Source organism: Lemur catta, chromosome 17 (genome assembly GCF_020740605.2).
Source record: "Lemur catta isolate mLemCat1 chromosome 17, mLemCat1.pri, whole genome shotgun sequence".
Lineage (NCBI taxonomy): Eukaryota > Metazoa > Chordata > Mammalia > Primates > Lemuridae > Lemur > Lemur catta.
In genome coordinates this window covers 45,984,676-46,001,606 of record NC_059144.1, presented here as the reverse complement: position 1 = coordinate 46,001,606, position 16,931 = coordinate 45,984,676, and the positions used below count along the sequence as shown (strand labels likewise).

General features: G+C 40.5%; 1 protein-coding gene across 3 annotated transcripts in view; it reads right to left on the bottom strand.

The window, feature by feature from the left end:
* The window catches only part of RTF2 (replication termination factor 2), a 48,814-nt gene that overhangs the window by 31,214 nt on the left and 669 nt on the right, over positions 1 to 16,931 (bottom strand). For all 3 annotated transcript variants that reach the window (XM_045528876.1, XM_045528875.1, XM_045528874.1), the window contains exons 2-5: positions 13,645 to 13,739; positions 12,869 to 12,962; positions 10,628 to 10,767; positions 4,192 to 4,270 (exon numbers count right to left, since the gene is read on the bottom strand). In XM_045528876.1, coding sequence (XP_045384832.1) covers positions 4,192 to 4,270; positions 10,628 to 10,767; positions 12,869 to 12,962; positions 13,645 to 13,739 — 408 coding nt within the window. The remainder of the gene's footprint in view (positions 1 to 4,191; positions 4,271 to 10,627; positions 10,768 to 12,868; positions 12,963 to 13,644; positions 13,740 to 16,931) is intronic.

Below are 16,931 nucleotides of genomic sequence, written 5' to 3'. Positions count from 1 at the left end.
GAAGGTGCTAACTGGCTACATTCTGACTGGTGATTCATTCAGAAAGCTCATATTACCACAATTATGTCCCCTGTATTTTATATTAATAACAAATCATTAGCAACTGAATGTAAACCTCATTTTTTAAAAAAGCTTAAAATCTTTTCAAGTTACTTGAAGCACAAGCAGGCCTTCACTGCATTTCATTTCCTTTCAGTGGCGATCCACAGGACGGTCGCAGACCATGAAGGGGGACCTCACAGCAGTATCCATCCCCCAGGACTGTTGTGAGGACCAAGGGTGTCCCTGTGGATGAAGCTCTCGGAATTATGTCTGACATTTTTTTTCACAGATGAGGAAATTGAGGCACAGGGAGATGATGGGACCTTCCTGAGACCACACAGCTAGGAAGGATTGCACCAGGCAGGCAGTCTGGTGGAGGGTCCCAGTCGACTACACCACCTTACCTCACACAGAGAAGCACGAATTCACATACACGCCTGTGCCCGGCTGGCTCAAACAAATCATTTCGTAAGAGCGCAATAAAATAAAAACAATGGAGTGACATAAAGGCAGGGTGGAATGTAGCAGCATGAGATCAGGCTTCGGCGGAGCATGGGGTGAGACGTAAGGGGAGGCTGAGGCTCGTGGGCCTGCGAGACGCAGGGAGGCCAAGTGAAAGCAGCAGCCTCTCTGAGCATCAGGACAAGCAGCGGGCACACTCCATACTGATCACACTCTCCGTGAGCTATTTGTAAAGTAAAAGGACAAAATTAAATCACACCTAAAAAAATGTCCGAAATTTATTGCCAAGGTGATAGATTAACAGGGATCCTCAATTTTTCTAGCTTTCTGGGAAAAGAAGCCTGTTGCTGACATGTATAAGTTTAATAACCCATTTTTCTATTAGAGTTTTCTTACATGTAAAAATTTAAGTCTGCCTATGCTGTGTATTATGTGACTCTCCGAGGCTAAGTATTCACAAAGATCATAAAGATAGAAGAAAGATAAAATAACCTGAAGAAGGATAAAGCCTGAAAATCAGAATTAACTGAGAGCTGACCACTTTTGAAGGTACCCCCTCCCCTAACTTAACTTTTCCTCTTTCCAATCCACCCCTCCATGAAGAGCATGTAAATAGTGTATGTTTTCTGACTTCTGACTTTACAACACACACACAACCCATTCATGTATCTCCAAAGTTTAAATAAATGAAGCCAGAAAACTAGCAAGTCAAACACTACTGATCACACCTCTAATATCTACATCAGTGCTTCTCAAATTTTATTGTGCATACAAATTACCTGGGGATCTTGTTGAAATGCAGATTCTATTTCAGCAGGTCCAAGGTGGGGCCTGAGAGTCTGCATTTCTTAAAAAACACACAAGCAAAAAACCTCCCAGGTGATGTCAATATTGCAGGTCTGTGGGTGATGCTTTGAGTAACAAGCACAGGACTTATTTTGCAACCTGTAATTACTCCAGTGGGTTTCTTCTTATTACAAGCAGTGAAGAGCACAGTGGGGAATACAATTAATTTTTTGGCTAGTGATTTGTTTATAGTGAAAACAAAAATACCTAGCAACAACATCTCTTTGGACCCTGTTTACTGAAATCAAGTGTGCATACCATGTGTTTTAGAACATGGAACCAAAACTATTTCAAACCCTCACATCTCTTCCACTGAGTTGAAAAGCCAAACTGCAAAGTAGAGAAAATGCATACCCTAAATACCATTGAGGTTCCTGACATTGTTCTTATGACATTGGTTTCTCTAAATTTCATACATTACCTAAAAAGTGAAAATATTTGTTTTAGATGTTGACGCTGGGGCTTTATCTGCATTTACATTTTCGTGATGCACCGCAGTTCCTGAAACCACACCATCACTCTTCTTTTTCGCAGATTGGCAGAAATGGCTAGTATTGCCACTTCCTCCTGGGTATCCTGATAGACTACATTTCCCAGGCTCCCTGCAGTTAGGTGTGGTCATGTGACTGAGTCCTGACCTATGGAATTTGAGCAGAAGTGAAGTGGTACCACTTCCAGGCCTGGTCCCTAAGAGCCTCCTAAGATAGATGCTCTCTTCTCTTTCCAAAGTTAGAGTACTCTCCAAACCAGAAAGTCAGAGCTATAAAACAGAAAGAGACTGAATCTGTGAGTTAACCTGGCAGAAAGCTGCCCAATCAGGAACTTTCACTGTATTAGCCCCTGGAATTTGGGGGTTGTTTGTTACAGCTGTTAGCCAATCCTGATCAAGATGCATGTTAAGAATCCCTTATCTGAAAATCCAAAATCTGAAATTCTCCAAAATCCAAAAGTTTTTGAGTACCAACATGATGCCACAAACGGAAAATTCCACACCTGACCTCATGTGATAGGTGCGTCTATAGTCCCAGCTACCCGGAGGCTGAGGCAGAAGGATCGGTCATAGCCCAGGAGTTGAAGCTTGCAGTGAGCTATAACTACATCACTGCACTCCACCCAGGGGCTCTGAGTGATACTCTGTCTCAACCACAACACCAAAAAAAACTAAAGCACATCCTATCTGGCTTAAAGCTGCTCTCTGGCTGCCTAGTGCTTTTTTTTTTTTTTTTTTTGAAGACAGGGTCTTGCTCTGTTGCCTGAGCTAGAGTGCAGTGGTGTCATCATAGCTCACTATAATCTCACACTCTTCAGCTCAAGCAATCCTTCTGCCTCAGCCTCCCAAGTAGCTGGGACAGCAGGAACACACCACCATGCCTGGCTAATTTTTCTATTTTTGTAGAGATGGGGTCTCACTCTTACTCAGGCTTGTCTTGAACTCCTGGCCTCAAGTGATTCTCCTGCCTCAGCCTCCCAAAGTGCTGGGATTATAGGTGTGAGCCACCGCACCTGGTCTGCCTAGTGCTCCTAGAATAAAATCCACAAGCCCCAGTGTGGCCACCTGGGCCCTGCATGAGGGACCCCTGCCTAACTCTTCAATTTCCTCTATTTCTCCTCTCCTGCCCTCCACCTTGGCCACACTTGCTGTTCCCTGAACTAGTAAAGCGCTCTGTTACATCTGAGCTTTTGCACATGCTGTTTCTGGGGCATAAGAGGCTACTGCTCAAGCTTTGCACAGCTGGCTCCTTTGTACCCTTCAGCTCTTAGCTCTACTGATGCCTTCACCAACCACCACTAAAGAAGCTTCTCTCCCTCTATTACATCACCTCGTGTGCTTCCTTCCTAGCATCAATCACGGTCAATACTGCCTTGCTCATCTATTTGAGTGTCTCTCTCTCCAACTAGAATGTGGCATCCATGAGGGCAAGGGCCTTCAAAGGATCTTATCCACCATGATATGCCACTGAACAGTGCCCAGGACAGGGGCTGGCCCATGACCGTTGCTCAATGAAAGCTGTTGACTGAAAGAATAATTCACAACAGAGAAACAACATGGAGGAGGGGACTTAACGAAATTCAAGCAGAGTTAATGCAGGTGAAACAGTCAGAAGCTCTTGGCATCCAGGACATTGAACTCAATGCCAGGCTTTCCATGGGCCAGCAGAACACCAAAGACACAAACGTTCTGGGCTTCAGCAGCAACACTGTTGAAGCAAAGTCATCAGTATTTCCTCAACGTGAGCTGAGAAGGCCAGCTCTCACATCATGTTATCGGCTCACTTGTGTGAGCATTTACTGAGCGTGTGCTACATGCCGTGGAGGGAGTAAGCCCTGCAGATAAAGAGATGAACAAGCCTTGTCCTCCACTCTCAAAACTTCACAGGCCAGTGGGGAAACTGCCACATAAATATGCAATTACACTATGACGAGAGAAGTGAGAAAACAAGGTGCTTGGGGAATGTGGAAGGAGGTTTAGCAGCCAGGAATCACAGAGGAAGTAAGAACTCCAGAACTAAGGCTCAGGCCAGGGGAGCAGGGTCCTCTTGGCTGGCAGGTCAGCGTGGAGGGAACAGAGGCACAGGACACAGGAGACGGTGGCACATTCAGGGGACAGCTTGAGTGTGGTCTGCCCTGAACAGGCAGGCAGTAGTCAGGTGACCAGAGGCTGAGTCTGTACTTCTAGCAACCAAGAGCCGTGGAAGGGTTTTAAGCAGAAAAGCAACTTATTAGATCTGTGTTTCACAAAGAAGGTAAGGATCCTTAAATGACAAACAGAGGGAGGGACCATAAACCATCCAATTTCTTCAGCTACTGAGAAGGAACAAATGGCGCATGTTAGGAACTCACCGTGTGACAAACTTCTGCTTTTATCTCTTTCAGGGCTCGTTCAGAAAACACACACCCACAGCACCGAAGGAAGCAGAACCTGCAGAAGTAATCCAACATGGAGAGTGACTTAAACAAGACCTGAAAAATTATAATCCACATCAATATTTATTCAGTTTACACAAAGGCCAAGAACCATAATGATAAAAAATAGTTACATTTTATTTCATTAAAAAAAATCAGTATGTTCAAAAAATTTTTTTATCAAAACTAAAACCACAAACATAAAAAGTCAAAAGACAGAACAGGAACTTGGGGAAAAAATATTTTAAATACATATAAGATTCAGCGCTTACTTTATGAATATTCAAAGAGGTCTTAGAAATGCCTTTCAAAACCATGACACACAATTTTTTTACCTGTCAGGCAATAATTAAAGAGATTGAACGTACATAGTTGGAAACTGAGGACACAGGCACAGTTGTTGGTGGGTGGATACAATACAGTACAACACTTTACGAAGACAACTTGGCAATATCAAATATCACTTTTAAGAATTTCTCCTACAGAAACATGCCCACAAGTGGGCAAATGCACAAATTCTGTATTTATTAAAAGGTGTGTAGTATAACACTGTAACAAGAAAAAGAGGGAAACTACCTAAATGCTCATCAATAGGGGAATGGTCAAATGAATTATGAACACTTAAATAGCTATTAAAAAGAATAAGGTAAATCTCCATTCATGGCCATGAAAACATGTTCAAATTAGATGGAAGGGTAGAAAAAAAAGAGGTTATAAAATATGTATAGGCTGGGCACAGTCGCTCACACCTGTAATCCCAGCACTTTGAGAGGCCAGGGTAAAAGGATTGCTTGAGATTAGGAGTTCAAGACCAGCCTAGACAATACATCTCTACAAAAAAATTAAAAAAAAAAAAATTAGCCAGGCTCGGTGACACACCCCTGTAGTTCTAGCTACTTGGAAGGGAGGCTGAAGTGGGAGGATCACTTAAGTCCAGGAGTTTGAGGTTGCAGTGAGCTCCAGTGATGGAGCAAGACCTTCTCTCAAAAAAAACCAAAACTATTTACATAGCATTTACACTGTATTAGATACTATAAGTAATCCAGACATGATTTAAAGTAGATGGGAGAATGTATATAGGTTATATGCAAATACTGTACCATTTTATATCAGGGACTTGAACATCCACAGATTTTGGTATCCACAGGGGGTCCTAGAACCAACCCCCACAGACACCAAGGGATGATTGTATATGAACTAATCCAATAATCAATTTTCGAGTTCAGAGCCTCCATTAATCAAAGGTGGACAAAGCCAAAATAGGCAAAGCTCGATTAATTGGGTAAGAGATAAAGGAGAAGAAATCAACTAGCAGATCAAAGGGAAAAGGATAGGAGAAGCTACAATCAGAGCAACAGACTCCGGGTAACTCCTACCCAAGACCCCACAGTAGAACTTGTTTCTGTTAAGTTCCTCTTCTGGGGTGAACCATGGTTTTCTTAAAAAGAAGTGGGAAGCCACGCACAAAAGGTTACATATTGTATGATTCTATTTATATGATATATCCAGAATAGGTAAGTCCACTGAGACAGGAAGCAGATTGGTGGTTTCCAGCGGCTGGGAGTAGAGGGTATGGGGAGTAAGTGTTTAATGGGTAGGGGGTTTTCCTTGGGTGATAATGCTTTGGAACTAGATAGAGGTGGTGATTGCACAACATTATGAATGTACTAAATGCCACTGAAATATACACTTTAAAATGGTCAATTTATGTTATGTGATTTTCACCTCAATATGCGTACAATATATGTATATAAATAAACATATAAAATGTGGGAGAAGGTTAGGTAAATGAGTCTGGTCCTCCAGAATATGTCTGTTTGACCCAAATGGTTAAGTTTAAAGGAACCCTATGTTCAAATAGGGATTAACTGGGGGAGAGGGAGAACCCTAAGTGGTTTAAATTCTGATTCCTTGAAGAAGAGTATATTTAAAAGCAATCTTGGCCGGGCGCGGTGGCTCACGCCTGTAATCCTAGCTCTGGGAGGCCGAGGCGGGTGGATCGCTCGAGGTCAGGAGTTCGAGACCAGCTCTGAGCAAGAGTGAGACCCCGTCTCTACTAAAATAGAAAGAAATTATCTGGCCAACTAAAAATATATATACAAAAAAATTAGCCGGGCATGGTGGCTCATGCCTGTAGTCCCAGCTACTCGGGAGGCTGAGGCAGTAGTATCGCTTAAGCCCAGGAGTCTGAGGTTGCTGTGAGCTGGGCTGATGCCACGGCACTCACTCTAGCCCGGGCAACAAAGTGAGACTCTGTCTCAAAAAAAAAAAAAAAAAAAAAAAAAAAAAAAAGCAATCCTAGTTAGTATTAAAAATGGATTGTGAGGTATAAGCTTAAGTAAGAATAAATAACAAAGAACTTAAAAAATAAAATAAACAAAATCCTTTTTAGTATAGTGGTGAATTAAAAAAGAAAAAAAGATTTGTCAGACATGGTGGCTCATGACTATTAGTAATCCCAGCACTTTGGGAGGCTGAGGCACGAGGATCACTTGAGGCCAGGAGTTCAAGACCAGCCTGGGTAACACAGAGAGATCATGTCTCTACAAAACATAGAAAAATTAGCCAGGTGTGGTGGTGTGCACCTGTAGCCCCAGCTACTTGGGAGGCTGAGGCAGGAAGATCACTTGAGCCTATCAGTTTGAGGTTGCAGCGAGCTATGTATGATGACACCACTGCACTCCAGCCTGGGCAGCAGAGCGAGAAACTGTCTCAAAAAATAAAAATAAAATAAATAAAAGCAAAAGGTTCTTGGGCCTTAAATTGTACTTCTCTCCGAATCTGTGAAGCCTCACATTGTTCTATTTCAGAGCAAGGCTGTTAGTCTTTCTGGCCTGGTCTGTCACATACCACACACTGCCTGGCAAACGAGAAGGTGCCCATACATATCTGTTAAATAAATGCATACAAGCGTGCCAGAATGCTTGAGATGAAATAGGTTGTTTATAGCACAATAAAAAATTTGTTACTTGAGATGCTTCCTCCCACCCCTTTACTGAAAAAAAGTAGATAGTAAAAAAAATCTACCTTTCTAATATGTCATGTGTTTGCTAGAAGATTCCAGGGGGTAGTCTGGACTACCAGCTATTAAAGATACAGGCATATCTCATTTAATTACACTTTGCAGATACTGTGTGGGTTTTTTTTTTTTTTTTTTTTTTAACAAATTGAAGGTTTGTGGCAATCCTGCATCAAGAAGGTTTACTGGCATTTTTCCAACAGCATGTGCTCACTTAGCGTCTCTGTGACCCGTTTCAGTAACTCTTACAATATTTCAAACTTTTTCATTATTATTATATCTGTTATGATGATCTGTGATAAGTGATCTTTGATGTTACTATTGTAATTGTTTTGGGGTGCCATAAACTGCACCCATATAAGCTGCTGAATGTAATCGATAAATGTGTGTGTTGTGATTGCTCCACAAACTGGCCGTTCTCCCGTCTCTCTCCCTCTCCTCCGGCCTCCCTATTCCCTGAGACACAACAATATTGACATTAGTTCAATTAATAACCTACAATGACCTCTAAGTGTTCAAAAGAAAGGAAGAGTCACGTGTCTTTCACTTTGAATCAAAAGCTACAAATGATTATTAGCGAGGAAGGCATGTCAAAAGCTAGGCCTCTTGTGCCAAGAAGTTAGTCAAGTTGTGAATGCAAAGGAAAAGTTCCTAAAGGAAATTAAAAGTACTACTTTAGTAAACACACAAATAATAAAAAAGCAAAACAGCCTATTGCTGATATGGAGAAAGTTTTAGTGGTCTGGATAGAAGATCAAACCAACCACAACATTCCCTTAAGCCAAAGCCTAATCCAGAGAAAGGTCCTAACTCTCTTCAATTCTGTGAAAGCTGAGAGAGGTGAGGAGGCTGCAGAAGAAAAGTTGGAAGCTAGCAGAGGTTGTTCATGAGTTTTAAGAAAAGAAGCCATTCCCATCACATAAAAGTACAAGGTGAAGCAGCAAGTGCTGATGGAGAAGCTGCAGCAAATTATGCAGAAGATCTAGCTAAGATCATTGATGAAGGTGGCTACACTAAACAACAGATTTGCAATGTAGAAAAAATAGCCTCTGTTGGAAGAAGATGCCATCTAGAACTTTCCTAGCTAGAGAAGTCAATGCCTGGCTTCAAAACTTAAAAAGACAGGCTCTTATTAGGGGCTAATGCAGCTAGTGACTTTAAGTAGAAGCCAATGTTCACTTAATATTCTGAAAATCCCAGAGCCTTTGAGAATTATGCTAAATCTACTCTGCCTGTGTTCTACAGATCGAACAACAAAGCCTGGATGACAGCACATCTGTTTATAGGATGGTTTAAAAAAATATTTTAAGCACTGTTGAGATCTACTTCTCAGAAAAAAAGATTCCTTTAAAAAGATTACGGGTCACTGATGATGCACCTAGTCACCCAAGAGCTTTTTATTTTTTTTTTTGAGACAGAGTCTCGCTCTGTTGCCCGGGCTAGAGTGAGTGCCGTGGCGTTAGCCTAGCTCACAGCAACCTCAAACTCCTGGGCTTAAGTGATCCTACTGCCTCAGCCTCCCGAGTAACTGGGACTACAGGCATGTGCCACCATACCCAGCTAATTTTTTCTATATATATTTTTAGTTGGCCAGATAATTTCTTTCTATTTTTAGTAGAGACGGGGGTCTCACTCTTGCTCAGGCTGGTCTCGAACTCTTGACCTCGAGCGATCCACCTGCCTCGGCCTCCCAGAGTGCTAGGATTATAGGCGTGAGCCACCGTGCCCGGCCCCAAGAGCTTTGATCTAGATGTACAAGGAGATGAATGTTGTTTTAATGCCTTCTAACACAACATCCATTCTGCAGCCCATATATCAAGGAGGAATTTCAACTTTCAAGTCTTAGTATTTAAGAAATACATTTCATTAGGCTACAGCTGCCATAGATAGTGATTCTTCTGATGGATTTGGGCAAAGTAAATTGAAAACTCTCTGGAAAGGATTCACCATTCTAGGTGCCATTAAGAACATGCGTGATTCACGGGAGGAGGTAAAAATATCAACATTAACAGGAGTTCGGAATGAGTTGATTCTAACCCTCACGGATGACTTTGAGAGGTTCTAGACTTCAGTGGAAGAAGTCATTGCAGATGTGGTGAAATAACAAGAGAACTAGAAGTGGAGCCTGAAGCTGGACTGAATTGCTACAAAATCATGATAAAATCTGAATAAATGAGGAGCTGCTTCTTAAGGATGAGCAAAGAAAGTAGTTTCTTGAGATGGAATCTATTCCTGGTAAAGATGGTGTGCACATTGTTGAAATAATGAATTTACAATATTATATAAACTAGTTGATAAAGCAGCACCAGGTTTTGAAAGGACTGACTCCCAGTTTTAAAGTCTGCTATGGATAAAATACTATCACATGCTACAGAGAAATTTTTTGTGAAAGGAAGAGTCAATTGATGTGGCAAACTTCTTTGCTTTCTGTGTGACTTGTACAGATAAAAGAAAAAAAAGGAAAAATAAACACAAAGAAATTTAATGAAACAAAAAGAAAAAAGAAAAATAAGTCACCGCACCCAGCCTGTTTTTTCAGAATTAATGTTGTTGCACACTTAATAGACTACAGTATGTATAAACATAACTTTTACATGCCCTAAGAAACCAAAAATTCATGTGTCTTGCTTTATTGATTTTATTGTGATATTTGTTTTATTGCAGTGGTCTGGAACCAAACCCACAGCATCTCTGAGGTACACTTGTATTTCTAAATCATGGGGAAAGGGCTTAATGCTTTTGCACAGTGAGACATCCTATGAAAAGATACATAATAGCCCATTTCAACCCTTAATATTTTTAAAGAGGGAAATATACAGGTCACTTACATTTGCTACATACATCTCAACCATAAGATTTGCAGTGCCCTAGCCAGAGGATTTGTTAGCTACACATTCAAAACAAGTTATTATTATCAGCGGGGCCTTTAGCTGACTGATCAGTCACATGTTCTAGAACACTGTTTGCTACTGCATATATTTTAGCACTTATAAGGAAATGGTATTTTTCTGATGGAAAAAATTTGCCCTTTTCTTTCCGTCACATAGGAAAAGATGATCAAATAATCAAACTCAGGTTTCATAAGTGTCACATGAGACCTTTTAAAATCCCACTTTGCTTTAGGTTTTCCTACTTCAGGAACAGAAGGCCACAGACAAGGTTGAGTGGACTGGGTACAAATGGCTGATGAGGAATGAATTTGCTCACGACCGAGCACCATTTCCTCTAAGGCATTACCAAACCCAAGGACACCAAGGAGAAATCCACATGACTGCTAAGCTACGGCACAAATCCTAACAAGACCAGTGTCATTTCACCAGATTCCCACATCATCTGTCCCACGTCCACACTGACCTGTGCCGGCCATTCATCTCCAAGCCCACGACAGGGCAGATGAAACGTGCCCGCTGGAGGTCATCGTGCTTGTCACCTTTCGTGTTTCCTTTATCCCCTTCCCAGGCGGGATTATCAGAAAGCCTTAGTTCTGTCACATTCTGGGGAAAACCAATAATATTTAAAAAAATTCATTTGATAAGTAGATCATCCTTTGCCTTAATAAATCACCTAACTCAACAGAGAAATTGTTATTCTCGTCGCCTCCCATCCATACCTCTTCTTCCCAGCTACGTTCCTTTGGACTTCAAGAAACATGGATATAATATTATTTTTTTTTTTTTTTTTTTTTGAGACAGAGTGTCACTTTGTTGCCCGGGCTAGAGTGAGTGCCGTGGCATCAGCCTAGCTCACAGCAGCCTCAAACTCCTGGGCTTAAGCGATCCTACTGCCTCAGCCTCCCTACTAGCTGGGACTACAGGCATGAGCCACCATGCCCGGCTAATTTTTTTGTATATATATATTTTTTAGTTGGCCAGATAATTTCTTTCTATTTTTAGTAGAGACGGGGTCTCACTCTTGCTCAGGCTGGTCTCGAACTCCTGACCTCGAGCGATCCACCCGCCTCGGCCTCCCAGAGCTAGGATTACAGGCGTGAGCCACCGCGCCCGGCCATAATATTAAATCATGAATTGTATAGAAAGCAAGATTTTTTTCAGTTCACTGACTAGCAAGTAAATTAGTTAAGTAATTTCTATTTTATAATTTTTTTATTTAAAAAAAGTACCTTTGCACATCAAAAATTACTCCACCAAGAGAAACCTTTGCATTAGTTCCATCCTCAAATGAATGCTTTCTCTCCTTGCTGATGAATTCTCACTGAGGCTGTTCCATATTACTGACCATCTATGTTTATACAAGAGTGAACAGACAGTAAAATCTGTGAGGCCATGGCCTAAAGAGTTAAGGCAGAATATCAGCCAAAAAATACTATTAATATCATATTCTAAAACACAGCCATTTAGGTTTTTAAGAATTCAGCTTTACAAAGAGTTTGATTTAACAGCTCTACTTTTGCATTCAAGACTTTTCTTCCATTTAATGAGATAATTTTGATTTTAACACTCTGGAGAGCAGTTGAGTACCTCAAAAGGAAAGCTGCCATTCTTCCAGTCTGCTTCCTGGCAGACAGCTAGCATATGTGTCATTAGGTTCTCTGCTCAGGGTATATGTGGACTGTTAATTGACAGCAATGATAATCTTGTGTATTTGCACTGTTTTATTTGGATCATTTTATCTTTACTGCTTCAATTTCTTAGAGGGATTTTTTTTTTTTTTACACCAATGGTTCAACCACATAAAACTGAATACTGTGTGTGCTTTAGGAATAGAATTATATGAATTAATTTCAATGATAATCACATTTTTGAGGTAAGATAATTCAAGCTATGATGGGTTTTTCAGGAATGAATTCTCTTCCCAAGGTAAAAGGTCACTAAAATCAGAATGAAAATTTCTATAGCACTACCATTAGCTATATTTTAGAATTATAAATTTGCCTGAAATGAAACATATCCTGTAATCACAGCCCAAGAATTCATACAAAAAATCTAATATAATAATAATAATAATAAAGGAGAAACCTGAAGCCTTAGACTGGGAGTCAGGGAATCCAGTTCAGCACTTTACTCACTGGCCACGTGGTCTCCAGCAAGTCATCTACAGTGAGAGGAAGGGTTTGACTAGCCCAATGCCTCTCAAATTCTTCACTATCTTTCTAAGCTTTTTTCCACTGACCAGATTTGAAAAATTTTATTCTCTTAAGAAACTTCCTTTACTAAAAAATTTGTTTTTCCACTTTTATGAAAGAAATTTAACTGCCAATCAGAGCTTCTAGTCAGCATGAGGTAACCACAATGATTTAATAGTGATCTACCTACGAAGTTCTCTAATTTTAGGAGTGTCTTCCAAATCCAAAATTCAATAGCTGAGTCTTAATTACAAAAATAATGTTTCCCAACACTTATACGACATGTTAAGAATTTTCAAAGCATGTTCACAACAGATTTATAATGTAGGAAGTATATATACAGGAATTTCTGATTTGAGATTTAAATGCCCTTCCAAGATCATACCTGTGTTAGGTGGCTAGGTAGGACTGGAATCCCAAATTTCTGAATTTGGTCTTTAAAGAACATGAATTCTATAAAATAAACCTCAATCACTGAGACCCATGAAGCACTTCACAATCACCTGTCTTACCTTAATGCTTTTAATGTGAGATGCTGCCTTCCCAAGAGCCTTTTCAGCAGATTTGTCCAATAGAAATTCAATGACTGCATCTTTGTTATAAAGTCTGTGAGAATAAGGATTAGTCAAAATACAATGTCAACAATCTACTTTCAAATATCCAAACTAAGGAGGAAGAATAAATTGAACACAATCCTAGAGTCATTTACATTTGATAACAGAAATGCCCTGCATTACTACAAAGTAAATTTAACCCTGTTTCAACTATTTCCAGAGCATTTAAACAAAGAAACTAGCTTAAATCAAGGGTGGCAAACTGGCAGTCTGAGGGTTAAATGTGACCTGAACAAGGATTTTAAAAATTGGGAAGTTTAATATAAACGTACGTATTTCCAACTTTTCTTGAAAAATTAAAAATTACAGAAGATCTGGAATATGAAGCCCATGTTCTTGAATTGCAAGAATTGGGTGGAACTGAGTGGTAGCTTCTTCTTTGGATAAGACATGAACTCTCCAGTTCTCCCCACTCCCCACCATTCCCTACTGTGCCTCATATGTCTCCTTCATGCATTTATGTTTATAACTCAGCTTCTATAGGCCCCTGAGTTTTCAAATCAAATAAATTAGGAGAGTGCAGAGTTATATTCAGAGACAGAGAATGATAATATAGGCCTCTCGCATTTGCTTGGGATAATTCACATTTGATGAATAAAGAACTGCATTTACACATTACAATTCTCTGAAAAAATCACTTAATAACTCATCTTGATTAAGTAAAGAAACCATACCTGCCAAGTTCACAGGCAACTATTGGTCGTCTTAATATTTCTTGACTTAGAGTGCAATAGTTCCATTGGGCCACTAATTCAGCATCTTTGTCAACCTAATAAAAGAAAACAAAAATTCTTTTAATTATTTTTCACCTCTGAAAGACACGGTGTCCACAGTTCTACATATAAAAGATTATTCAATAATACCAGACTGACTTCTTTTTAAAAATCAAAGATACTGACACGTAAAGTTGGGATTTTAAGAGTCACAATTAATACTATGTCAAATAAAAGCCTGTCTAAACATGATATGCACAAAGAAAGAGTTTACATCAAATCACTAAACTGTTTATGCAAATCAAGCAGTGTTAAGATTAACTTCTGGCAATGGAAAAGGCTCCAAAGTTGTGGCAGAATTTAAATAATAAGAACTGAGAAGATAGGTTTTTTCCCCTGAAAAATGTTTTTCCAAGGTTTCTCTTCTTTTCAGAGCAAGGCCCTAAATTACAGCAATGTTTTGGACCAGACCAAACATGCCATATGAGTGATCAACAAATATTAGGTTATTATATTTCTGTATAGGAAAGACCAACTGTTTTTCTCTATACTCTCTCATAACACTCTATACTTCCAGAACACTTCTGACACAATATAGGGGATTTTCCCCACATCAACCAATTCTGTGACACCAGCTGGGTATTGTACAATTCAACTAAATTCTGACCTCATCTACCCAGACATAGCCTTATATATCCCTTAACCCCACAGGTTAAGGGCTCAGTCCCACAAGATTGTCCCCTCTTCCTACTTTAGATGCTAACCACAAGTCCAGGTTGTCACCTGTGTGTCTGACCAACTGTCTATAAATCAAAGGTCACCAAAACCCCCTCCTCAGGTTTGATAACTTGCTACAGTGGCTCACAGAACTCAGGAAAACACTTTAGTTACTACTGCTGATATATTATAAAGATATTTTAAAGGACATAAATCAACAGCCAGATGAAGTACATGAGGCGAGGTCTGGAAGAGTCCCAAGCACAGGAGCTGACCCATGGAGTTGGGGTGAGTCACCCTCCTGGTATGTGGATGTGCTGAGCAACCGAGAGCTCCAAACCCCTACTTCAGGGATCTTTATGGAGGCATGGTCCATCACATAGGCATGATCGATGATGAACTCAATCTCCAGCTCCTCTCCCTCTCCCTGGAGGATGGGGGTGAGGTGGGACTGAAAGTTCTAAGCTCCTAATCATGGCTTGGTCTTTCTGATGACCAGCCACCATCCAGGAGCCCACCAACAATCACCTCATTAGAATAAAAGAGGCTCCTCCAGGGGTGGGGAACCTGCAGCCTTAAGGCCACATATAGCCTTCTAGGTCCTTAAATGCGGCCTTTTGACTGAATCCAAATTTTATGAACAAATCCTTTTATTAAAAGGAGTGCAGCAGAGAAGGATGAAGCTTTTTTGGCCTTCTTTGGTGCTTAAAAAAGAACAATCTTGAAATCAGAAGGCTGCAGGTTCCCCACCCCTGTAGGAAATGCCAAAAGATTCAGGAGCTCTGCATCAGGAAGCAAGGGCAGACATATATAGCAGGGGCTGGACTCTGTCTTGTTCACTGCTATATCCCCAGGGCCTAGAACAGTGGCCACAGGAAGCACCAAATAAGTATTGTTCTGTGAATAGTGATAATAAAAACCTATCCTACCAGGGCACTCCATTTGTTTTGGATCACCATTCTTTCTTTTCCACGCTCTTCTGACACCTGTTTCTCACCAAAACTTTCAGTAAGCTACTTCTTTTTCAGCCCTGTGCACGAGATAACAAAAATGAGCTTTTTGGCAAAAGCTCCCATGAATGCTAACTATCAAGCATTAGCCTGTGAATATGTAAGTATGATCAGAAAGCACACTTCACCCTCTTGGCTATTCATTTATTCTCATATTCAACAAATGTTTATTGGGTGTCTATTATGTGGCAGACACACTGTAGAGGTTACAGAGGTAAGACATACAAGGTCCCTGTCCACAAGGGAGAGAGACAATAAACAAAGAACTACAGTGATAGGCACTATAAAGAAAAGTAAAGGAGCAGAAGAAAATAGAGTGTGTGGAAGTGAGGCATATTTCAGCAGCGGACTGACGCGACATTTGAGTAAAGAACTGAATGAAGTAAAGAAACTAATCATGTGGCTATCTCAGTAATGAACATTTCAGATTGATGAAATAATATCTTCAGATTGAGGAACAAGGCCTGTGTAGCTAAAACGGAATGAAAGAGCTGGAGGGGGCAGAAGACGAGGTCAGAAAGACAGGCAGGGGCCTGCTCTCACAGGGTCTGATGGGATTTTATTCTGAATGTGATGGGAAGCCACTAGAGTGCTTCCAATACAGGAGTGACATACAAGATTTGCCCTTTAAAAAGATTTCTTTGGCTGCTGAATCAGAATAAATGAAGTATCCACATGTGCCAGGCAAGTGTTAGGTGTTTTACATACCTTCTATTACTAAAAAGTAATTACTAGTGCTAATTTTGAAATCCTGAATAACTGGATGGAAATCTTGGCTTCACTACCTATGGGCCATATGACCTTAGCCACATTAATTAATTTTCCTGGACTCAATTTCCCTGTCAGTAGCATGGAAATTATATATATAATTTGCTCGATCACTTGTGAGAGTTAGGGATTATTCACTCAATCATTTATTCAAAATATTTATTGTGCCAGGAACTGTGCTAGGTGTGCAGGAAAAAAGAGTGCAGCTTCTGCTATCAGGAGCTTACTGTCTAGCAGGGGAGAGCGATATAAATCAACCACGAACGCAATGTGTAGGGTGGTAAAACAGTTTATAAGGACCTGATCTCACGTGGTAAGGGAACAGTTTGGGAAGACTTCCCAGAGAAAATGACGTCAACGTATACAAAGCTCAATAAATAGTAACTATTTGTATCATTGTTACTAAGCCGCAGATAGGGTTCAAATCCTGGCTCTGCCACATACTGGCTTTGCAACTTTCTCCTTTCGAGCCTCAAATTTCCAAATTTGAAAATGGGACAACAGTACGTACCCATAAGGCTGTTATGAGATAACCCAAGTTACCCCATGTTAAGCCTACTTAACACGAATGGCAACAGTAAGCACTCAGTGAATGTCCGTTATTAATACTGTTGTTAATTCTGAGTCCTTCGAATGGGATAAAAAGACTACAGCGAGGTCTGGAACTTCACTGGCTCCGTCTTCCTATCTCCCCCCGCTCCCTGGGGGCGTCCATTCCCACCACCTTGGTCTGTAAAGGCCCACTTAAAAACC